Consider the following 24,683-nt stretch of genomic DNA (forward strand, 5'->3'; position numbering starts at 1 on the left):
GGGATAATTTCTTTTCCCAGAATAAACAGTCCCCCAGACCTTTGCCTCAAGCATTGATTTAAAAAAAAATCAGTGATTAAAGCATTGAATGTTTAACTTTAATGATTGCTTGTCATTCATGATGTCCAATCAGCCAAGATTGGTGAACTACTTATGAATGATCAGCCATAAATTGACACCATACGAAGTAAGACCCATATGAGTTCATTTAAACTATCAAAGTGTTTTATCAATGTGTAGGCCTATACTATTAGAACATGAATACATTTCAAACAAAACATTTACAGATTACTATTTTAAGAAGGAATTGTACTGTATCTGGGCCTGGGTTTACCAGCAGAGTGCAGCATTCAACAACAAGTTGACAAAATCTGGAGGGGAGGATACCACCACACCACATCTGATCAGTCACCATGCAGACATATAGTTTAAAAACTGTAGAACAGAAAGGAGTTCAGGAATTAAATAGTATACATCATATAAATGCCCTTTGATGGGTGGGGGTGGGGTGGGAGGGTGGAGGGGTGTCTAGTGTCTTTTATTATTTAGGCTATTTGTTTGGCTATCTACTGTGAGTTTTAAATGAAATACTAGAAACCTGACTAGTCTTTTTAGATTTTAGGAGGACTTCAGTCATTCACTTACACAACACACACAGACATATGGCATTGACCAGCTGTTCGGCTAAATTATAAATGAACAGGTGATATTCATTACAGTATTTGGTGGTGTTAAATAATGTTGATAAAGTAACTTATTCAGGTCCTGATCATATTTTGTGAAAGAATAATCAACCACTAATAGTGATCCATACATTCGTATTTTACTTTGAAGATAACTATCGTCCTTAGCTCATCTGAAGGTAATGAGATATAACTTTTATGACTCACATGCATCGGACAGTGTGGAGCTAGGTGGGGACTGACTGTAATAAATAGATAATAACGCTCCGTTGGAATAGCGGTGCATGCACTAGTTCCCGCCTACTGTACGTCCAGGGAATGGTTTGTTTGTTTGTCGATCAAAACTTCGCCAGCATTCATTGGTCAATTCTCTCCAGTAAGGAATGTCAAAGTAAATGTTATGAAGTGAGTACAGATTGTCAGTAGACTTCGGCAGACTAGTAACATTGACCCACGTTCATGTTCACGTCAACCTTTTCCATCAAGATTGGGAATTATGGTGCGTAGCTTTTAGGATTTCCTTTACAAGTCTTTACACCATTTCATGATGGAACTACAAGAGAAACCGAAATATGGTAAGTTTTCGAGTGTCCTCGACCAACACAGCAGACCATGTAGACGTGCATCTGTCCTGATTTGTCAGTGAAGTCCATGCTCACTCAATCAAATGTGTCGTTTATACCCAGACAAGCTTTTGTATTACACACAGCCTCTCACGTCATTGTTATTAATACGCAAATTTGACTGTGTTTCATGGTTTCTCAGTTGCATATATTCTCATATGCTCTTATTCATTTCATGTTTTCATGATATGAAAAGGCAAATTATGAGTTATGATATATCTGTTATCTATTCAGGAGGTTTCAATGCTCCTGATATTTGCAATTTGCAATAGTTATTTTGAGTTAAGACTATACTTTATTGCCTGGGTTGTCCTGCCCCACAGGGTTTTCATGTCTTGTTGCTGTTACATTCCTCAGAATGGCATGGTAAGCTTGGTATCTACCAGCCGTATGCAGACACAACGTGTAACTCCCAGCTAAGTATAGAAGGGATAATTAAAAAATACCTTCTATATTAGAAATGTCTGAACTGAAAATTGTGCTTGAGATGTTTTAAATATTTGGCTCTGTACATCTTTTTCAGCAGTTGTAATTGTGATTTAAACATACCCTGTAAACAATCTTCTTGTGGTGACACACCCAGTTGTATGGTGGTTTTTTGCAAAGGATGGAAAAATAGGCTAAGAAATGTGCTATTCTCAGATGTTATACCTTGGCATACATGTGCAGATATCGTCTGATATTTGATAGGGATTTTGATGATTGTACAGCACTGTCAGGAGGTGAAAGGTCAGCTTGATGGCTGACTCGTTAGTCTCACATCCCCCTCCAGCCATAATGTGCTTTAATGTTTCCATCCTTTTTGGTGAACACACCCTTATCCTCTCTCTGTGCATCCCATGATCACTAATTGATTTTATAAACTCCTATGATTCCTCTCTCTTTCTTTCCTCCTGTCTCTGTCTCTGTCTCTCTCTCTCACACACACACACATACACACACTCGTTCTCACACTCTCCCACAACACACAAGCAAGAAGAGAGTTTTTATGGAAAGTCTAAAATGTCACCAACATCTTGCACAAGACTGACTATTCAACGAGACACAAAATATTGCCCATAAAATTACTCAATTCCTGTTATGACTCATTAAGTAATGAACAAAAGGAAGTAATGGTACTTGAACAGCAGAAAACATACCCCATCGGTAAATGAATAATATATAGCATTGGCAGGTTATTATGAGGTCATCAACAGCTAGAATGACACAGGGTCCGTTTTTTTTCTTTGGCAGCTCATTGTTGTTTTTTTCAACTGCCTGGACTACATAAGAGGGTCAGAAACAAAGCAATTAGCAGAAGGGCCAACATTCCCCACAAGACACACAAGACAATACTCAGGGATATTCAACATCCGCACTGGATCTTTGTCATTTTCTTTACCAAACAGCCGAGGGTACATCCTGGAGAGTATAGGCGTAGATCTCCCCCTCCACAACCCAATGTTTTTCAGGTTGTAATTAAGCTTTTCCTGGTACTTTCGAGCCTCCTATGCAGTATTGGTGGGTGTAGTCCTCCAAACATAGCTAGCAGCTAGGCTAGGCCAAGTTCTCTCTCACATCATGGAGTAATTTCAGGCCATGATAGACCAGGAAGCCTCAATAAGAGGGGCCCAGGCTGGATCACAGCCTGCCTGCAGCCATAAGCAGTCTTATATGATGTATAATTATAAGACATAAATAGGAGAGTGGTTTTGTAACCTGATTCACTGAGTCACTCAGATCTTCACTTCAAGAGCCTGTCAGTTTGCCATGTTGTCGTTTTTTAGCTCGTCAGGGACATTTATAATTTAGGTTCCCAGTTCGGCTGTTTTGTATCACAGCAATTGCTGTGTTCCCACCCTGACACGCTTCAGTCTCTACAGACAGACAGAAGGCAGTGAAGACGCCGTTCGGGTCAGAAAGAAGGTGGAGAAAAGAATAGGCTGTCAGGGCCAGCCCTTTTAATAGTTGGGTTGTGTGTTATGGGACCTCCCTCACAGGAACCTTCAGGAAGACTCAGTCTATTTGTGTAATGTGCCAGTCGGCCCCACCTGACCTTCCCTTTCCTGACTGGTCTCCATAGCTGTTGACCTGGGCTGGGATTCTCATGAGTTTCTGTCAGTCCTGATGACACAGAGGGCGAAGGCCAGTGCATACACCATACAGACGGAATTAGAATATGCAAAATATATACATATAAACATATACATAATCAGTGGTTAGAAAGGGCACTTGCCAGAGTTGCCAACGATTGGCTAGATTGTTAGATTGTTTGTACAGTCAGATTCTGTGTGTAGTCTCATGGATTTTCTGTTGTTGTTGACATTCCTTCTGCATTTCAGTGAATGTAATCCGGTTTTCTCCATTGTTTATGAGTTGGTACTTACAATGCTGCTGAAGCTGTGCTCTATTTTTCCCGCTTATTCTGTAGAGGTAAACTGGCGCCAGACACAAAGAGCAACTGTCTCTGAATGTAATTAAGGTTTTATTTGTTTAAAAAGTTCACAACCAAGTGGTGATTTCACAGACTTCTCAAAATGTCCACTCCTCATCTAGAGACCTTGTTTTGACGGCAAGCTGTCACCAGTACACTCCTGTTGTTCGTACTGTATATATGGTCGGAACTGTACCTGTCATTATCATCTAGTCCAACTGTGAAGACATTAGAGGCAAAGAGGTCTGAAGACGATACAAGACACACATCCCATAGACGATGTCTAGAAACCTCCTTTTCTGGTTTTGTAAAACTGAAACCGCAGTGTCACTACAGCGGCCCCACTGTTGATCGTCAGCAGAATGATGTTCACAGTAAGCACTCTTCTCCACACCACATCAGCTGTCTGTGATGAGAGACAGAACGAGACACGAAGGAGAGACTGAGAGGAGAAGGAGAGAATGAGAGGAGAAGGAGAGACTGAGAGGAGAAGGAGAGACTGAGAGGAGAAGGAGAGACAGAGGAGAAGGAGAGACTGAGGGGAGAAGGAGAGACAGAGGAGAAGGAGAGACTGAGAGGAGAAGGAGAGACTGAGAGGAAAGGAGAGACTGAGAGGAGAAGGAGAGACTGAGAGGAGAAGAAGGAGAGACAGAGGAGAAGGAGAGACTTGAGAGGAGAAGGAGAGACTGAGAGGAGAAGAAGGAGAGACTGAGAGGAGAAGAAGGAGAGACTGAGAGGAGAAGGAGGAGAGACTGAGAGGAGAAGGAGGAGAGACTGAGTGGAGAAGGAGAGACTGAGAGGAAAGGAGAGACTGAGAGGAGAAGGAGAGACTGAGAGGAGAAGGAGAGACTGAGAGAAGGAGAGACTGAGAGGAGAAGGAGAGACTGAGAGGAGAAGAAGGAGAGACAGAGGAGAAGGAGAGACTGAGAGGAGAAGGAGAGACTGAGAGGAGAAGGAGAGAGCTGCTGCCATTGGAGCAGCAAGGACTGTGTTGGTATGCAAGTGGGTGAAGCGTAGTGAAGGGAGTGAGTAAGAGAGGATGGGAGGATGGGTCAGAGCAGAGAAGAAGATGAGTGGATAACTAGGAGAGGGTGTGAGTCAGAGAAAAGATGAGGGGAGGGAGAGTGGAGAGGGACAAGAATGGGTGGAATCTCCCCGCAGGAAATGACCGTGAAAAATAAATGGAGACAAAAATACACCAAGGCAACCCTCCCACAGATCTGGGAAGTCCTAAAAGACTAGACGTTGTCTAAGGAACTGTTTTCCTAAGACAGATTCTGGAGATGTTGTAGCATTGTTGTTAATCACGACCTAGCCACTGACTATTCTTAGGGATGTAGCAAATATCATTTTCAGTGGAAGTAGCCAACCTTCTAGGCCATTAGCAACATGACAGGGCAGAAACCAAGAAATAGAATTAGCCTAGATCGTTTCAGACGGGCGATTTTTGACAAAAAAGATAGGACCAGTAATACCACACACTGCCAACTGCCTTAACAATGAGTCCTACTGCTACCAGTGCTGATGGGCTGTTTTAAGTATAGAAATACAGAATCATCCACTGTCTCCTCCTAAATATCCCCCTACAGATACACAAATCACTAGCATGTTGATGAGCTAATATTGTAACCTTTTGTTCTTTTTAAATGTAGACCAGCCTTTATTTTGGGATGGCACCACCTTGACGACCCGTTTGTGCAGGCAGAGCCGTTTCCAATGTGCTTGACGTCTTCCGAGGAACCTACAGGCAGAGATTCACCAGAAGTAGAGGTCTAGCGTCGTGCTAAAATTCACAAGAAGAAAGAAGTTCTCTTCTCTTGTGAGTGGGTGGAGAGTTGGCCCAGCCCAAAGCGAACCCAGAGCAATAACATGAGAGCCATAATGAAACAGAACAGCATGGAACGTTTTTCAGATTCATTCCAGATGAACTTTTTAAGCACTGTACCAGAAGTGTTTACTATGTGCTGTGTCTAAACAGACTTAGACTGTACTCGTCTCTCAATGTCCACAGAATATCCTCTCCTTACATGCACTGGAAACCAACACATTCAATATTTGACTGCTGATTCAGACTGGTAGAAAGCACCCACAATGTGGAATTTCCTTCTAGTATGCACCACCAGAAGTTAGAGCTCTATAAACAGGATGTGGTTTGGATTGACAGTTGGACAGTGCTAGGGAGGCTGGGTGGAACCAGCTGCAGTGTTGTAGCATGACCACCAGGGGGAGAATACATAGCTGAGACTGGGGAACATGCACACAAGGCTTAGCAAAATCTCACCTGACTATTATAAACGTAAACTTTTTTTTTTCTTAAAATGAAAAGTGCAATTGTCATTTGAATGGATAAAACAAGAACTTTATACCCATCTACTTTGACAATGATTGTTGGGATACATCAGGTACTACTTATTAGGTGAGATGATCTCAGTTAGATTTGCAAGTCAAAATAGAGTGTTGGCTGGGTGAGGTTGATCAGGTAGTTTGACGTTGTGTGCTCGGCTTGTGCGGCTGACTTAATTACCAGCACACCTGCATCTCATCAACCACCACCTTATCTTGCAAATACCCTTGTCGTCAGTTCAACTCACCCTGAAGCACTCGTTCACTCGCTTGCACGGATTTCGATTGGAAAACAGTTCTATGCTAGAGTCCGTGCTCGCGCCGATCCTGCTTGTAAATCTGAAGGAAAAGTTTCTCTCTTTCGCTCTCGTTTTTCCTCAGAGGGGGAGGGGCGAGCCAGTGTACAAAAACAAGCCATTGTGTCTCCACCCTTCAGCCCTGCTTCCCACCCCTCCCCTCTCTCTGTAGGTGTGCTACCTGCTGGCCCTACGTGCCTGACTCTCTAAAGAGGGCAGGGAAACTGAGAAAGAGAACAGGGTACGAAGACAGGAGCCGGAATAGACAAAAGAGCTCTCTGTCGAGTGGAAAAAAGGGAAGAGAAAGAGAGAAATGTGAACAGGTGAGGCCGAGGTTTGAGACGTGCAGCTGTTGGGGGAAGAGCAGAGGACGGTGAGGAACCCCTGTGCAGAGTTGCTCAGGACTGGTTGGACAAGTTTCTCCAGCTCCCTCCCGCTCTCTCCTTAGACGCGTTTCGAATCGTTCGTACTTTTGTACATGGTTGTCTTGAAAGGAAGGGAAGGGTCATATTAAAAACATAAGCCCAAAGAAGAGGAGGAAGGAGAGGGAAAGTCAGTTCCAAGATCGACCCCTGAAAGGAATTCAAGATGCCAGAAGAGAACTTTTACGGAAAAAATGGTACTGTAACTTCTAAACTCTTTGATGATGCATGTTGTTTTGCCAGGGCCAAAGTATCTTCCCAGTATCTACCTTGTGTACAAACGGTAATGTATCTAGTACCACATGGTTGGTGTTGTGTGTCTCTTGCCAACACTCATTGACTGGGTTGTTGGCGGGTATCCCACTCCTGAACAAGATAAACTGTCACTAGCTTGTCGAAGGTGTTGGAGTAACTTGTTGGGTGTAGAATGCAGCTCAAAGGTGAAACGGGAGCGTCAGTATCATTGTGTCAGCATGGTTGGCCAGCCTGGGAACGGGTGTGGGCGGATTGCTGGTCGGCAAAGCTGATTGTACAGGTGGACTGAAGTACACGGCAGCTTTTCTTTTTTATCAGTGTTTTCTCTTTCCTTAATCAAATAAGGCTGTGTGTGTCCCTCTGTCTGTCTGTGTGTGTACACATTGATTAAACCCAGTTAAAAGGTGCCTGGTACCCTTGTTTACTGTGCTCTGTGGTAGCTATGGGGCTAGGCCAGCATTTACATGTGTCTAACATGGCTTGGTCCTCCTAACTCACTCTGAGCACCTCAGGCTAGCGTCCCGTTCAGCCACACATCCTCTCTCCCAGCATCTCCCGGCCTGAGTGGAGCTGAGTTGCTGAGCGTGCCCAGTGGAGTCATGTTTGTCTGAGCTCAGGTCCAGGAAATGCATGGCTGCATTAGCGGCTGCATTAGCGGCTGCATGAACGTCGGCCGTGTGCATTATTAATGGGCCATGACGCCACGCAGAACATCATGCATCGATATCCAGAGTCTAGAGGCCTGGGACTGTGGAATCTTCTCACAGACGTGTGTGTGTGTGTGTGTGTGTGTGTGTGGTGGGGGTTGGCTACGGTCAAGTATCATCAGTGATCACCATGACACCATTCTTGTTCTTTTGAGGTCTAAATTAAGTTTGTGATACAGCTTAACCTTCTGCTCTAGACTCCGGGTAGATAATTGATTTTGGCTTGTGCTCTTCCTGCCGTATAATGATAACTGAACTAAAACGACGCTGATGTCACATCCTTCTAATCTCTCCGGAGCGAAGCCTCGGTCTCAGTGTTTGTTGACAGTTGATACATGAACGGGGCCTGTTCCATAAAGAGAGTTTACCGAATAAGCCAGGCTTATGTCAGTTACTTTACCTGACATGGATTTTCCCCCTAAACTCGCTTTATGGAAAAAGCCTCAGGGGTCCAGGTGTCTTACTGCAACAGGACGCTCCAAGTGACTGTAGGTTTCAGCTGGTGACGGCTGAACCCAGAGAAGCAGATTTCTCAGACTCTGGACTTCTAGCACTGAGAGATTAACAGCCTCTCCTCAGTTAACAACCGCAGTTGTAGATTGGGAGTGTTTTTATATGGGAGTGTTTTTATATTGTACTATCAGCCAGTCTCTGGTTTAGTTGTTTTGGTCTCTGGACTGGTCGTCTCGCCGTCTGAGGATTATATTGTGTGGAGGGAGAGGTCAATAGAAGCTTTAGCCGTATACTGGTGTTGCTGACCTCAAGTGGTTGCAGGGTGGTACTGCAGGATTACATGCTGCACAGTGGGTGCTTAGTCACCAGGGAGGAATCTCTCTGGTTGCCGGGTGTGTCTGTGTTACTCTAGAGCGACGAATGATATGACTGCCTGGGGAAGGAGAGGGGGAGTGGGGTAAAGGGAAGGATAGCAATTTGAAGTATTTATGATTCCCATGAATCAGATCGAACTCACGTCTATGTTTTTGTCATGCTCATTCATTCCTGCTCTAGAGTACTTGAGATTAAAAGTTATTTGGCAGCCATTGTTACACATTGAGGAGGGTAATGTAGTATCGGGAGTGGAATGCACGGGTTACAATCTCATTCATCGTTCACAAGACCGTCTCCAAAACATGTTTTGTAAGCTGTTTCAGAGGAGTAGTTCTCATGACGCTACTGTTTTGTGTGTGCAGGTGAACCAAGAAAATATGACCCCACTTTTAAGGGCCCCATCTATAACAGGTGAGAGAATTTAATGTTCCTTTTAATGATGTCGGCCTTTTTAATGATGTCGGCCCTTACAGCCCTGCTGCCTTAACCGAAGCATCACTGATCTGCCTGTCCTCCTCTCTCCAGAGGCTGCACTGACATCATATGCTGCGTCCTCTTCATCATCGCCATACTGGGCTATGTTGCTGTGGGTATACTTGGTAAGGACCTTAGCCGACCCCTAAGATCGTGTGGCACCTGAGAAAATGGACCTAATTGTGATGCTGTATGGGAGATGTGATGTCATTTCCTCTCTTTCTTGGCAATAACCACTGTAATTCTGTGCAAGTATAGTCCTTGATAATTTGCTGCACTTAGTATGTGCACATTTCTTTGGATAAATGCATGTGTTAAGTGGCTAAACCTAATAGTTTGAATGTAAATCCCTACGGTATGTGTTTAGGAACCTGGACGAACTCTAGTGGTGGAGGTTCCTCTCTTGTTTTAAGTCAAACATCCAGCCGTCTCTCTGGGTGGTAATGACCCCTGTGTGTCCTCTCCTGCCCCCAGCCTGGTCTCAGGGCGACCCCAGGAAGGTGATCTACCCCACGGACAGCAGAGGGCAGTTCTGTGGGCAGATCGGCACCCCTCTGGAGTAAGTCATCCCAGGACACTGAGCAGGATCTGGGAGCACTACCCCCAGGCCGTTGACTCATTGTTGTCTCCTTGCTGTTTATTCACCGCATTTCTTTGGGGATTCTCCGAAAACTGAAACTTGCGTATGTGTGCGCTTGTATTTGTGTGTGCTACCCTCTTCCTGTGTGTGTTTGTGCTTGTATTTGTGTGTGCTGACCGAGATGTGTGTGTGTGTGTGTGTGTGTTATTTCTGCAGTCAGAAGCCCTTTTTGTTCTACTTCAACATCATGAAGTGTGCCAGTCCCTTGGTGCTGCTGGAGTTCCAGTGTCCTACCACGCAAGTAGGTCCACCCACACCACACCGAATCTCTATCTTCTTACCGTCATATTATTTGTCTGATCTTGCTTCACACACTGTTTCTTGTGACCCCTCCCCCCCCCCCCCCCCCAGATGTGTGTGCAGAAGTGCCCTGATAAGTTTATGACCCTCGTCAAGGCTTACGTCAACAAAGAAGACTTCAAATATTACAAGAACTTCTGCCAGGAGGGGTTGACTGACAAAATGGTGATTAAAATGCCAGGAATCTTTCCTTGTCATGGCTTTCAAATAATCTAATTTCATGGACTCTGATAAATGCCTGAGTGAAAATGGTTAATTTCCAAAACTACGTTGCCCTTTCTGTCTGAAGAAATTAAATCAATGTTTATGTAATTATCTGAACCAGTGTCTGAGAATGTAGTCTTGCCCTTGGCCGTGTGTTTCAGACTGTCCCAGAGATCCTGAAAGCTGGCCTCTGTCCTGCCATGTTGACTCCTAGCAAGCCCTGTAAGTCTGCTGTCTGTCCCTCCAACCTCTACATATAACCCACATCACTAACCCTAACCCACATCCCTAACCCTAACCCACATCCCTAACCCTAACCCACATCACCAACCCTAACCCACATCACTAGCCCTAACCCACATCACTAACCCTAACCCACATCACCAACCCTAACCCACATCCCTAACCCCCATCCATAACCCTAACCCCCATCACTAACCCTAACCCCCATCCCTAACCCTAACCCACGTCACTAACCCTAACCCACGTCACTAACCCTAACCCACATCACTAACCCTAACCCACGTCACTAACCCTAACCCACGTCACCATCCCTAACCCACATCCCTAACCCTAACCCACGTCACTAACCCTAACCCACGTCACTAACCCTAACCCACATCACTAACCCTAACCCACGTCACTAACCCTAACCCACGTCACCATCCCTAACCCTAACCCACATCCCTAACCCTAACCCACGTCACTAACTCTTACTCCCATTACTGGCCCACTCATCCTAGTTCCCTCTGGTACCCTTTGTGTATTCAGAATGTGACAAGCTGGACAATAAGAGGAGATGTTTGCTGTGCTTGTTGCTCAGTGTTTTTTTTCCATTTCTATTCCTGCACACACGCACACACACAGTCACACGGAGATGCTTCCCAGCCCTGGGCCAAAAGGGAGGCGAGATCACCGTGGGAAACAGCTCCCATTTTGATGACGGCTCGGGGACAATGCGAGACGCCAAGGACCTGGTGGCAGGGGTCAAGTAAGCTCACTGGTGGCCTCTGCTCGGACTGGAGGGATGATAGCTTTACGCCCCTCCCTCATCCCAAGGGTCTTTTTGGTGTCTTTGCACCCTAATACTTCCCCACGTAGCCCATCCTGTAGTGGCTGTGTTGTGGTCTATGAGAGTCCTGCGATGTGAGTGCCTTGTGTGTTCCTGTAGGAACGCCACAGTGGTGATCGAGGCACGCCAGGTGGCTATGAAGATCTTTGAGGATTACACTCACTCCTGGTACTGGATCCTCATGTAAGAGGCTCTACTCCGTTCTCGGCGTGGCTCCCTTTGAATTGAATTTACCGGCGAGTAACACGGTCTAAAATGTAACATGGTTTCTCTCCCTTCTCCTCACTCCAGAGGCTTGGTCATCGCCATGCTCACCAGCCTCCTGTTCATCGTCCTCCTGCGCTTCCTGGCAGGCATCATGGTCTGGGTGATGATCGTCTTGGTGATCCTGGTCATAGGATACGGTACATTTTTACATTTTACATTTTAGCAGACGCTCTTATCCAGAGCGACTTACAGTAAGTACAGGGACATTCCCCCCGAGGCAAGTAGGGTGAAGTGCCTTGCCCAAGGACACAACGTCATTTTGCACTGCCGGGAATCGAACCAACAACCTTCTGATTACTAGCCCGATTCCCTAACCGCTCAGCCACCTGACTCCCGGTAAGCTGGCCAGGTGGCTCCTGGGTGGCTCTTGTAACCACATTTATGTTACGGAGTAGCAGGTGAAGTGTCACTCCCGATACGGAGCCGTAAAAAATGTTTATGTCTCCCCTTGTGGCCACCGTGTGTGTTGCGTGTCAGGCATTTTCCACTGCTCCATGGAGTACGTCTCCTTGAAGGAAACTCCTGGTTCAGACGTTACACTGCAGGACCTGGGCTTCCAGACGGACTTCGCTGTCTACCTCCAGATCAGACAGACCTGGCTGGCCTTCAGTGAGTAGAACCTTTCTGTAACCTGTCCCAAAACCCCGCCTTACCACCTAGCAACCGAAGTCTTACTGAAACTGAGAAGTTGACATTTTTGGAATGTCTTTGTTGTGACAACTTTACGTTAACCAAGACAACAAAACCTGTCTGTCTTTGACAACTTGACTCTCACCTCAGTTTATCCATCTTTAGATTGTTTTGGTATGAGTTTTAGAGATGGATGGCTGTGGAGATGTCTGCCACCTTTAGAATATAATGGAACTAGATCTGATGGTGCTCAAAGCAACAACAAAATCATATTTGGAAAAACTCAACAGCAATGTCTCTTTCCAGAAATCATGACCCGGTCACCCAAGATAATCCACAAACGTTGTTGTGAGCAGTTTTATGTAGGAACCATTTTGTTTCTGCCAAACGACACTTGCCAATCGTATCACCGCGCTGAAGCAAGCGTGCATCCACTAATGGATGAGAGGCTCATGCAGGGGTGTAGTTCGGTGTAATGTCAAGTTGTCACAACAAAGACAGTGACAGTTTGTTGTCTTGGTTAATGTCAAGTTGTCGTAACAGACATCCCAATGTCATTGTTACATAAAAAATGACCTAATGACAAGTCATAAACACCCATAAAGATTCATCCAGGCCATGTCATGGTTATAAGTGTCAAGCCAGTCTCATGCACACCCCCTTCAAATAAAATGTCACCAAGGATAGAATCATTTCTCCCTCAGTTATCATCCTGGCCATCGTGGAGGTCGTCATCATCCTCCTGCTCATCTTCCTCAGGAAGAGGATCCTTATCGCCATCGCCCTCATCAAGGAGGCCAGCAGGTCAGGACACAACCAGACAGTGTGTCTGCTACTCTGGTTGTACAGCCCATTAGGAAGACGGGGGGGGGGGGGGGGGGAAATGGAAGGGTCCGGAGTGCTTGACTTCCAACTGCATGTGTCTGACTGGGGAGGGAGAACGGATTGATGAAACCGGCTGACGAGGGCGTTTACCAACAGAAGCTCCTTGACAAATGGAAACGTGGCCAACTTGAGCCTGTAGATGGTCTGGTCACGTGGGGTTCCTCTTGATTGGCTAGCTTCTTGACGTGTTTTGTGTTTTGATTTCAGGGCCATAGGGCATGTGATGTCGTCTCTGTTCTACCCCCTCTTCACCTTTGTCCTCCTGGCGATGGTCATCGCCTACTGGGCTGTCACCGCTGTGTATCCTTAATCACCTGGGAAATGGAGTCATCCGAGTAAGAACTACATCACTATGGAGATGTATTGTAGTCCCTTCATGTGCACAAAGTGACGCAAAAGCCCTGTGTACCCACGTTTTGAAGTAACTGGTTTAGGACCAAGATGCCATCTGATATTTTGCTGCCCCATGCCTGAACTGGCGCTGGCTGGCTAAGTGTTGGGATTTGTAGTTTTCTGTCCTTCCTGATGTAGTCCTTGACAGCCCTGCCCAGTTTCCTATCCACGTCTAATGAGCCCATCTATAAGGTGTTCAACGAGACGGCGTGTGAGTACTCCAGACAGAACTGCGACCCAGCTGTAAGTCCCACCGCTGCCTCACTTTCACATGTGCATCCTGTTTTAGTCTTTTTTAGTCATTTCAGTCTTAATTTCTTCATTTCATTTCAGTCTTCCTCGACTGTTTCCCTTATCACCCTCTCTTCCCCTCTCCTTTCTTTCCCTTGTTCGTTCGTTTGTTCATTCTCTCCTCCTCCCAGAACTTCACCACCTCTGCCATGAAGGCCAGCTGCCCAGACGCCCAGTGTCTGTTTGCCTTGTACGGTGGCGAGACGCCCTACCACAAGTACCTGATCGGCCTGCAGTTCTACAACGTCTTCCTGTTCTTCTGGTGCGCCAACTTTGTCACGGCGCTGGGTCAGATGACCCTGGCCGGGGCCTTCGCCTCCTACTACTGGGCCTTCGTTAAGCCCGACGACATGCCGGCTTTCCCTGTCTTCGCCTCCCTAGGGAGATCTCTCAGGTGTGTGTGTGTCTGGGGAGATCTCTCAGGCGTATCCGTTTATCGGGGGGTGTCTCGGGTGTGCGATTTGATCTCTCAGGCAGGTGTGTGCGTTGTAGATACTGTAACTCTTTCTATATCCTGGCCAGGTACCACACAGGATCTCTGGCCTTTGGTTCTCTGATCCTCTCCATTGTCCAGGTCATCAGGGTTCTGCTGGAGTACCTGGACCACAAGCTCAAAGGTTGGTCAGCCTGCTCTGGACACAGTGGGACAGACCATCACACATTGATTTGCTTTATTCATTGATTGGTTGACTTTATTTATCCCACCCTGGGGAAATGTCACCGTTACAGCAGCCGATTTGAATAGATACAAATAATATACAAATGATGGACATCTTTGTAGTTTTGAGGGAAATCTAATGAACTAATATGTTGTGTTGAGTTACTGTTCTTTTTGCCTGCTGTTCATTGTCTCTTCAGGAACAGAGAACAAGTGCACTAAGTTCCTACTCTGCTGCCTCAAGTGCTGCTTCTGGTGTCTGGAGAAATTCATCAAGTTCCTCAACAGGAACGCCTACATCATGGTAACCTCTCATCGCAAAACAAACTGTTTCTTCTGTGACCTGTTACTAGAGTGGATACAACTGTAAACCACTATGCTTGTGAGCTGGTGTGGATGCAAATGTTGGACTCCTGGAGCCCCGGTGTACTCGGCTCTCACTGTGGAGGAAAAGGGAAGGTCATGGTTTTGAAAGCCCCAAGTTCTCATCTGTATTTCTGCCACCCCTCAGGTAGCGATATATGGCAAAAACTTTTGCGCATCCGCCAGTGATGCCTTTTTACTCCTCATGAGGAACATGATCAGGTGAGTGAGGTCGAGTGTGAGGGGGGAGTTCCATAACTGAGTTCTGTGATACATTTGACGTTTTAACACCTCAGGGTTGCCGTCCTGGACAAGGTGACAGACTTCCTGTTGTTCCTGGGTAAACTGCTCATTGTGGGCCTCGTGGGTAAGTCAGCCACTAGGACTTGTTTTTAGTAAATCCATAAACTAATCAACACCTTGAACTTCCAAGTCCTCTAGTTTGACCATTGCGTCTTGTACATGTAATAATAATGATCCATAAAAGAATCACTGCTCATTTTGTAGTACATATCTGAGACCGGTTCTCCCTACTTCTTTTCTCAGGAATCTTTGCGTTCTTCTTCTTCTCTGGGAGGGTGAAGGCGTTGGAAAACACAGCCCCCAATCTGCACTATTACTGGGTGCCTATCCTGGTAAGTCTGTGGCCTTAAGTTGACACAACACTGGCAAAGATTTTCACATACAGCAACAAGAAGCAACGAAATTGCAAAAACAATTCCACCGTGTTAACCCAGAACGTAGTGAAAAGACATATAGACAATATCCAGTATACTAATGGAGTGTGGACTGTTGGGAGTGGTTTGTGACGTTTCTGTCTGTCCACAGACTGTGGTTGTCGGGTCATATCTCATCGCCCATGGGTTCTTCAGCGTGTACGCCATGTGCGTGGACACTCTCTTCCTCTGCTTCTGTGAGTATCGCCATGACGACCCCTCTGTTTCACTGCACATGTATACTGTACACATGGCATGCATATATAACGTGACGTAGAGGAGGAGGTGAGCAGAGGCCTCCAGGTACAAGAAGAGGTCAGGTTTGAGGGACGCAGGGGGTTGTAGTCTTATCGTACAGAGAAGTCACACCCCAGTACCTCCCCCAAGTTGAGCTGAAGTCTGTTACATTTCCAGAAATGTAATTTTAATGTAATGTTCTGGGCTGGCTTCAAGTTATGGCTTTACATCATGGTCAACTTTACAAACCTCTGCTATCAAATTCATGTTTATTGTAAATTAGAACACGTTATGGTGATCTTTTGCTAACTTCTTGAAGATGTGATTGCATGGAGGTGGACTGTCTCTGCTCCCAATTGCATGATTGGGTCTTTTGTAATGCTTTACTGCTATATCAGCGCTGTGTATTGTGTACTAATATGGCTGAATGGTAACCTGAACTCAATAGTAACTTGCTAATAATTGGTGATTTGGGTGTTCTGGGTGTTTTGGCAAAACCTAAAATGCATGTGGGATGCTTTCGCTTGAGATTTTGACTTTCTCTTTCTCTGTCTCTTGTTTCTCTCTCTCCCTCAAATCAATATTCCTCCATTTATCCTCTCTGCCTCAATATTTCCCTTCCTTCTGACTCACTGTCCTTGTCTTGGTTTTAAATAATCAATCTGACCATCCCTAAACCACGAAACACGCCCTATCCCTGATTTATTTTTAAATAACACACGCACTCACGCACACACACACGCACTCACACACGCACTCACACACGCACGCACTCACACACGCACTCACACGCGCACTCACACGCGCACACACACACGCACTCACACACGGCAACTTGAAGGCGAGGACCTGGAGAGAAATGACGGTTCGGCGGAGCGTCCATATTTCATGTCAGCGACCCTCCATGACATCCTGTGGGAGAACAAGGCTCCTGAGAACGTGGACCCGGAGGCCTCTGTACCTCTGCGGTCCGACAGCCAGGAGGTCCAGCTCCGACTGCAGCCACAGGAAGGGGAGAAGAAGGAAGAGGAGGACACGGGTTAACTGGAGTAGTTAGAGCAGGGATGCCGTTGATGGGCAGAACTAGGTCAAGAGGCGGAGGTCTTCAAGTCCACTCAAATTCCTTTTCTTGTAGGAGTGCATAGAAGTTTGAAGCATTTGGACTGTAGAGGGAAGACACTGTAGTTGAATCGCAGACCGTGGTCAAATGGTGTTTTGAAGTCTTTTCAAGGACTGTATATTGAGGTTTGCTTAAACCTTGAACTGTAGGAAGTGTTCTCATGTCTTAACCCCCTTCCTACCTGAAGCCAAGTCATGTGCCTCATTTATAAACTTCCAGCTAAAGTAATGTAATTTATGGTTTAGATTACTATAGCACTTATCAATATTAATCTGTGGTACTACTTGAACAACGTTAAGTGCACTTTTATTTCTCAAGACCGATTCACTGATAGCAACAGCCATTAAGTGATCGTTTTGTATCCTTTGGTACCTTCCTGATAGAGCTGTTACCCTGACGACCATCTCTATTTGAGAGTCTATCAAAATCAATCCAGTCTAATGAAACACCTCTTGACTTGCAATGACTGCCTGTCGACACAAGCGTTTCATCACCCTGGTTTTAAAAGGCACAGTCTTCACTTGCACATTGTAGCACTGTTTCACTAACAATGTCAACTGAGCCGTAAGTTGTTGCATTCCCTTCATCTGGTGGAGCAGACACGCAAAACTAGGTGACTTGTGCCTCAAGTCCACATTTTACAGGGTAGTTCCAGTAAACATAGTAGATCAGAAACCCCCAGGACAGCCTGACTTCTGTCGGATCATTATTGTGAAAAATAATATTTAAAGAGGAACAGTTTGTTAGGGTATTCATCTCTGTGGTAGAGCTTTCATACTGAGTCTCCTGTGCCTCCCTTTCCTCTGTGCCCTTTCTGCATGTTGGTAGTCGTGCTTATGATCACTTCAGGATTAAAGAGACCTGATTTTCCATTTCCTGCTTCTGCCACTCCTTTTTTTCCCTCTCGGCGTTCTAAATGTGGGGGGACCCAGATGAATGGGAGATCTTACCAGAATTGTCTAGATGTTTTACCATACAGTTACTGTGACCCTTCATAAGCTGGATTCACAGCAAGGCAGGCGAATGTTTGGATGTATGTTGACTTTTTCCAGCTGTAGAGAACCGTTTCCATGTTATTACATATGATGCTGTCTTCCACGTGGCTATCTGCATCTTGTCTGGCCTTTTGTTGTAGATGTTTGACATGAAAGGCTGATCTTGAGTACCTAATTATACGTTTGTGTTCTTCAGTGGAGGACCTCGAGAGGAATGACGGCAGTGCAGAGAGACCATACTTGATGTCCGAAAGCCTCCTCCAAGTCCTGAAGAAGAAGAACAAGGCGGAGCCTGCGGAGTAGAGCGCCCCCTGGGGACGGAGGTGTGCATGGGAGGAAGGAAAGTCAGGCTGACGTCCATCTTGGTTTGAGTTTGAAGTTCCAAATGTAGTGGAATATGCATTTTTTAAAGCCGGGATTTAGCCAAAACTATTGTGCTGGAACACTTATGTAATTGTGTGTGTGATCTCGGTAGTGTCATATGTCTACACATACACACCAGGTGCCGTCCCCTCTGGTTCAGGTTGTGTAAAAGTTCCCAAATGAAGTTTAATGCTGGAAGCCAGAGCTGCATCCGAGCCAGGATTTTGTCAGGTGTTTTGGATTTGCCTTGTAGTCGTTTTTAGGATTTAAATATATATATTTGACACCTCCTGAATGAAAAATGTACTTATGACAATCTTGTTTGGTTCGTGTTTGATCTCACTTTCTCAAATATCAGCACAAATATTTGAGGTACAGGTATTTTATGTGGAATATTGTTTTGGAGTGAGTTACATGAAGGCGGGCAAAGAACTAATCTATAGTCATATATATATATATATATATATATATATATATATATATATATATATATATATATATATATATATATATATATATATATATATTTATATATATACTGCAGGTCTGCACAGAAAAGGTCTCGTTTCTGTCAGTTTCAGTTTTTGATAATCGAACCTCATGAATACTATGCAACTATTTCAATGAATACTAAAGAATGCTTTTGTCAATACTTCCAATTCCTTTTAATTTTTACCAGAGCTGTTTATATTCAAGCCTCTTGGCATCCCTATATTTATCAGCAACCTTAATGCCTTCTTTCTATACCAGCTCCTGAGGGCACCATTACGTGTCCGCAAACATGCAACTAAACCTTTTCTCTCAAGGGCTCTTAAGCACAGTTTGAAGCAGTCTTTTTGTGTGTCATGTGTAAACTTAGCATGCATAGTAAAATTAACCTGTGGTATTTGGCATGTCAGTGTGTTGTTTCTATAAATTAAAATAAAATGGATTTTTTTTACATAAACCTGTTTGGACTGGCGTTTTGTGTGCTGGGAAAGCAACCTTTTGTTTTCTACTCATCCACCACAAGGAGGTGCTCACAGTCAATTATTTAACGAAGTACAGCTGATCAGTTCTGATTTGGAGCACACCCATTCTTTACTCTCTGCTCGTAGAGATAAACTAGATTGGCGTTGTCAAGACCCAGATGAGGGTTCACAGAGAATAGCCTGCTCACTACAGTTCCATTACTGTAGACTTGGGTTAAATACATTTATTTACATGATTTTTTTTTTGGACCGTAAAATACTTTGATTTAAGTATTCACTCATACAGAATCGGAGAAAAGTTTGATTTATCTTTGATGAACAAATCAAACAATAAACAAATGTATAGGCTCCAGGGGCCACATGTAAACAATGTCTTAATTCATTCAGGGGATAGAGAGGTTCAAGCACTAATCACAAGGTTGGTAGTTGGATCTCTGACTCCTCCTGGCCATGTGTTGAACTGTCCAAGAGCACAATATTGAACCCCTAGTTTCTCCTGATGGGCAAAACATTTTAACCCCTTTCAGTGCCACTAAGGTAGAAAAGCTCTATGTAAATGCAGTCCGTTTACAGTTTTTACATTTAAAGGTGTGCAAATGGAGAAAGCTGGAAATCTCAAGTTTTTCTGAGATTAATATCCACTGCGTGGTCGAACGGTATGTTTGTAAACTCATATTTTACCAGTCATGGCTGTTGAAACACCCATAACTTGTCCGCTGTTGAGGAGCAAATGAAAACATAAATGTCTCGATGAACCCATTCTGCACGTCGTTCGTTCTGCGACGTGTTAGGCCCCAGGTCTGCTTTAGCTGTGGAGATAAGATGAGACACCTCCATACCTCCCCCAGACTGAAGGCTGCCTCTGGAGTCTCTCTGGGGCACCTTCCACGGCCGGGTCTGTGCTGCTGATGGCGTAGAGCTGACGAATCACCTCCTTGCGTTTCTAAAGATGCAGTAGCCGATCTTTATCTGTCACTCGTGGCAGTTGCGTGACTTTGACCCCAGCCTGGCCGTCCTCCAACTCCAAAGGTACCTACAGGCTGATTGAAGATGTGCTTTCGAAACATGTACCTCACCTTTTTTTTATGTACTTGAGGAATTGATTGACAAACAGATTGGTGTCCTGGTAAAGTAGTCACCCTGTCCCTTCCATAACCAAGGCTTCCATTCTCAGGTATTGTAGCTGATGATGGTTGGGGTCATGACCATGTTTTTCTTTGGGATTCTGCGATAGAGCATTTCCTTCACCCACAGAAAGATCTTTGTGTTATAATAGCTTGTAGCCCGAAAAGTCACTTCTTGCTGTCCTATCTGTAATGTAATTAACAGTTGTTCCACCCCAAATCACTTAAAAGCTACATTTATGGTGCAGTCTTGCACAGCTGCAAACATTTGTGTCTTCTACAGCACACAAGGTCTCAAGAGAATGTCACAAGACTGTGTTTTTCTCCAGAACGTCACAGCCCTCAGACGGCACAATAACAGGGTATTCAGGGCAGGAGAGGACTCTAAAACCTGCCCTGGAGGGGCCGGCCTATTCCAGCTTAACCTAACCCTCCTCACTGCCCCGTAATCAGAGTGTGCTCACTGTCATTTTCTTTCACCTTAAATCCTGCAGGGAATCTGAACTGTGTAGGTCGGTGCTTGTCGACTTACAGAGAACCATGACAGCGTCGGTGTGGTTCTCATGCAACACTTGTGTTGACGTGTTTGCTCGTGTTTTGATGTGTGTGGCTGTGCGCTGTGCGTCTGAGTGTGTGTGTTTGGGATTAAGCGGTGACAAGAACGGGGGTTTTGAGCGGAGATGCAGGTTTGCTGATGGTGTCGTGTGTCAGAGTGTCTGAGGTCTGAGGAGATTGCTCGACGGTGGGGTGGATTCCTGTTGTTCAGCTCCTGGCTGGGCTGGAGGGACCAGGGTCGTGGCTGGAACAGACCTTCAGACGAGTCGTGATGCACTATACAGGGTCGGCTCGCTCCAGACACCATGGTCAAGCGCCTCAAGTGAGGAAACTGTGTCAGTGTACAAAATTGTGAAAGGTGATCAAAATGTGCTGACTTGACATTCATAGACATGTTCACAAGGGAGAGAGATTGGGGGGGGGATGCAAATGCTTTCAAATGGTGGAGGTCAGAACACGAGTATGAGGAACTATTACATAAGGATTGGTCTCTTTTAGACAGGGGCATGTGTACGATATATATGGGTCCTGTTGCTGATATGACGAATATCTGCGGTTAAGGACACTAACAAAAGACGTCAGGTGGCTGAGCGGTTAGGGAATCGGGCTAGTAATCTGAAGGTTGCCAGTTCGATTCCCGGCTGTGCCAAATGACGTTGTGTCCTTGGGCAAGGCACTTCACCCTACTCGGGGGGAATGTCCCTATACTTACTGTATGTCGCTCTGGATAAGAACATCTGCTAAATGACTAAATGTAATGTAACAGTAGGAAGTACAATTCACGGGAAAATTCACATTGACGCAAGTTCCCTGACTACATTCCTCTCAAACGATCTTTTGATTATGTTCATAGTTTAGACGGTCCCTCAAGAAATAGTGTGACATTCTGGAAAGAGACATTCCACTGCATGGTTCACTGCCACAGGTCGCTACTGCATGCAGACGCCAAGTGACGCGCATTCAAAATCACCCCATGCAGGCACAGTACATCACCCCACAGATCACCTTGGATTAGATGTCCATCAATTGTCTGACAGCTGGAGAAACCAATCAGGTTGGGCTAAGGATGCAGGAGGAGGGAATCCAACGTGCACTCGTGCTTGATGATTGGGTGCATCAGAAAGGAGACAAACATCCCTGGTTAGAGGAACTAACAGAAGCAGGAACATGGACTTGGCACAGGAAGAGGTCTGAAAACCATCTGAAAGCCGCAGACGTCATAGATAACTGGCTTAGTGAGACTTGCACACATCGTGGTTGAATCTGGGTGTGTCTCCAAATTCAGCTGAGAGGCTCGGAGATTAGAAAATACTAATCAATGCAGGATTAGTAACGCCAATATCACAGCAACCATAAACGAATACAAAAAAGTACAATACTTCATTCGTTCAGCTTCGGACTCTACAGCCATAAAGTGAGGGAGGGTCAAATAAGGGGGTAGTGTCCCCCTCAGTAACCAACCCTAATCCAAAACAGCTGGCCACCTTCAACAGGAGTGTTTTGCATCTGGATGAAATCGAGGGTGCGTTTGTGTGCCAGGTTCTTGGGGAGCCACGAGGCAGGCTGTCAGAAGGTCCGGTATTTGAACTCGCTGACGAAGACCTGCCTCCATCTCCGTCGTGACGTTTGCGTGTACATGAACAGGTTGTTCTGGGGTGCAGCGGCTTGCTCCAACACAATGAGCTCCTGGGGAGTGAATGAGGAAGAGTGGAGCTGTTGCTAGATGTTGAAGGTCCTTGAGGGTTTAGGGTGGTTGAGGGGCAGTTCTATGGGTGTATGTGAAGCCATCTGTGACATTGCTTGTTAAAAGGGCTATACAGATCAATTTGATTCGATTTTAAGGTGCTACGCATGTAAATTGCGATACTCCAGACTCACCCCTTTAGTCCAAGGGGACTAAAACCACCAATCTGGATCACTAGCTAAACCTTTTCAGACACGAGCAAATCATGGTTTTGACGTTTCAAAATGTGGAAGAGGTAGCCGTTTGATTGGCTCGTTCTCATGTCAGGGAAGTGAGACAGACTGTTGTCCAATCACAGCTGTTTGAAGCATGATATGGTAAAGTAAGGTTGAGTCATGTGGTGTTCATAAACTGTGTGTGTGGCGTGTGTTTGAAATGACACTATGAATGGGCTCCTCTTAGACATCTGAACACTGAACAAGAGGTTACAATCATAGCAGAATGTGCTCAACAGCTCCAAATAATGTATTTCTGTCACGACCTGTTAACAGCTGCAGTGAAAGAGTGTTTCCTAAGTGCAGGAAATACTCTCTTTCTGAAGCCTTGGCGTCACCTAATGGCCTTGTTTGCGTGCTTGCTAATGCTCTGAATACAGACATGTGACTGCCTCTGTCTCTGCCTCCAGTCTGTCCAGAGGCACCAGGGAGGGCATCTGTGGGTTACGAGGGCTCACGTCAACAGAGATAAATCAAATCGGACACAGTATAGCCCCTTTTTCTCATCTGCAATAAAGACTTAGCAGTGACAATGACATTGTTTTCGGTTGTTTCAAAATGTTTGCACTAAGTGCTGTCCTTAATCTAAGGCCACTGTTTTTGAAATGATATTCCCTGCAGGTATGTGTTGAGAATAGTGTGACTGTATTGCATTACTGCAAATGAAATCAGTTACCATCGGCTGTACTCAAACTAGTTACACCACGAGACAATCCACCTGCTCCTCTTCATGGTCAGTCAGTTTTCAGCCCATAAAACTGGCCGAATAATCCACATTTCAGCAAGAAAACACGTGAGTCACGATCAGTCGGATACCCACACAGTGGTAACTCAATTCACCAATTCAGGCCAAGCCTGAAGTGACTCGAGCGTTCTAACGCCTCAGGCAGGACTGAACCACTTCACATCCACGTGTTCTCTCATTCCAGTGTCATGGACCCTGCAGCGTCCACAGTTGTGTTGGCCTGTTTGGGTGGCTATTAGCCAGGACTGTGCAAGACTCAAGACAACTGTGGGTGGCTTCTATCTCGAGTGGAGGTGGCTCTGGTCGAGAGAGTCTTTCTGGGAGTGAAAGAGAGAAATGGTGGGGACACCTCTAAACACAATTCAGTGTCGAATTTGGGTCACTTCAGTCAAACAGATGGACGGACGCAGGGACACGCAGTCAAAGAGAAAGAGAGGGGGCCGCTGGGAGAGAGAGGGAGAGAGAGAGAGAGAGGGAGAGCGAGAGAGAGGGAGAGAGAGGGAGAGAGAGGGAGAGAGAGGGAGAGAGAGGGAGAGAGAGGGAGAGAGGTGTGGAAGCAGACATTATCGAGTGCTCCTCTTTCCTTGTAACGAGTCATTGTGCTCATTCTGTCAGCGCTGTCTGTGCGGGTCAACAAAAGACAGAACCAAAACAAACCAGGTAATAAAAAAAAGAGAGAAAAAGAACAAAGACAAATGTAAATCCAAGAGAATGGAACAGGAAGAAGCACAAGCTACTTCTTTGCTCCTGGGGTGGTGTACATACTGTCACCCAGTGAGCAGTGCAGACATGTGGACATCAACCTGGATGGTGATTGGAGGAAAGCTTGGGACCAACAGGCAGGGCCAGAGTTGGGACTCACCCTAACCCTAACCTGACCGACATCCATGGAAATGTATCAGCTGTGAAGCTTTTGTTGTGTTTCCATCCCTGCTCTAAAACGCAACTGAGATCACGAGTAACAAAGATATTCATCTTTACCCTCAGGAATAGAATTACTGGAATTATTGTGTGTTACTCTCATTTTGTGTTAATTACTGGAAAACTGTACGTTTTCTCTTTGCCAGGTCCATATTCAGTAGGACCATGTATAATGTATTAAAATATTGACTATAAATGTATAGTCGATAATTGGTTCAGTTTGACAGAGT

At 45.4% G+C, this 24,683-nt stretch overlaps 1 protein-coding gene across 4 annotated transcripts; it reads left to right on the forward strand.

The window, feature by feature from the left end:
- Nucleotides 1-1,075: 1,075 nt before the first annotated feature.
- On the forward strand, nucleotides 1,076-19,116 carry LOC134015241 (choline transporter-like protein 2). 4 transcript variants are annotated; one of them, XM_062454646.1, is made up of 22 exons: nucleotides 1,076-1,258; nucleotides 8,933-8,981; nucleotides 9,096-9,169; nucleotides 9,519-9,603; nucleotides 9,841-9,925; nucleotides 10,036-10,149; nucleotides 10,350-10,410; nucleotides 11,056-11,179; nucleotides 11,360-11,443; nucleotides 11,552-11,664; nucleotides 12,005-12,136; nucleotides 12,862-12,961; nucleotides 13,250-13,342; nucleotides 13,594-13,678; nucleotides 13,858-14,120; nucleotides 14,249-14,343; nucleotides 14,585-14,688; nucleotides 14,896-14,969; nucleotides 15,044-15,114; nucleotides 15,294-15,382; nucleotides 15,576-15,660; nucleotides 16,542-19,116. In XM_062454646.1, exons 1-22 carry the CDS (start codon nucleotides 1,228-1,230, stop codon nucleotides 16,742-16,744), a joined length of 2,214 nt encoding a protein of 737 aa, XP_062310630.1. In that variant the 5' UTR covers nucleotides 1,076-1,227; the 3' UTR covers nucleotides 16,745-19,116. The 4 variants fall into 4 exon arrangements, with proteins under 4 accessions (XP_062310630.1, XP_062310648.1, XP_062310622.1 ...); XM_062454664.1 differs by having other exon boundaries at nucleotides 1,077-1,258; nucleotides 18,012-19,116; XM_062454638.1 differs by lacking the exon at nucleotides 1,076-1,258 and adding an exon at nucleotides 6,294-6,977.
- The last annotated feature ends 5,567 nt before the right edge of the window (nucleotides 19,117-24,683 follow it).

This window comes from Osmerus eperlanus, chromosome 2, assembly GCF_963692335.1.
Source record: "Osmerus eperlanus chromosome 2, fOsmEpe2.1, whole genome shotgun sequence".
In the NCBI taxonomy this organism is placed as follows: domain Eukaryota; kingdom Metazoa; phylum Chordata; class Actinopteri; order Osmeriformes; family Osmeridae; genus Osmerus; species Osmerus eperlanus.

Bases quoted from the DNA above. Each gene is read 5' to 3' on its own strand.
- LOC134015241 (XM_062454646.1), top strand. From the start codon at position 1,228: ATGATGGAACTACAAGAGAAACCGAAATATG. The intron at 14,344-14,584 runs GTTGGTCAGCCT...TTGTCTCTTCAG, and splicing joins CCTGGACCACAAGCTCAAAG to GAACAGAGAACAAGTGCACT. The intron at 14,689-14,895 runs GTAACCTCTCAT...GCCACCCCTCAG, and splicing joins ACAGGAACGCCTACATCATG to GTAGCGATATATGGCAAAAA.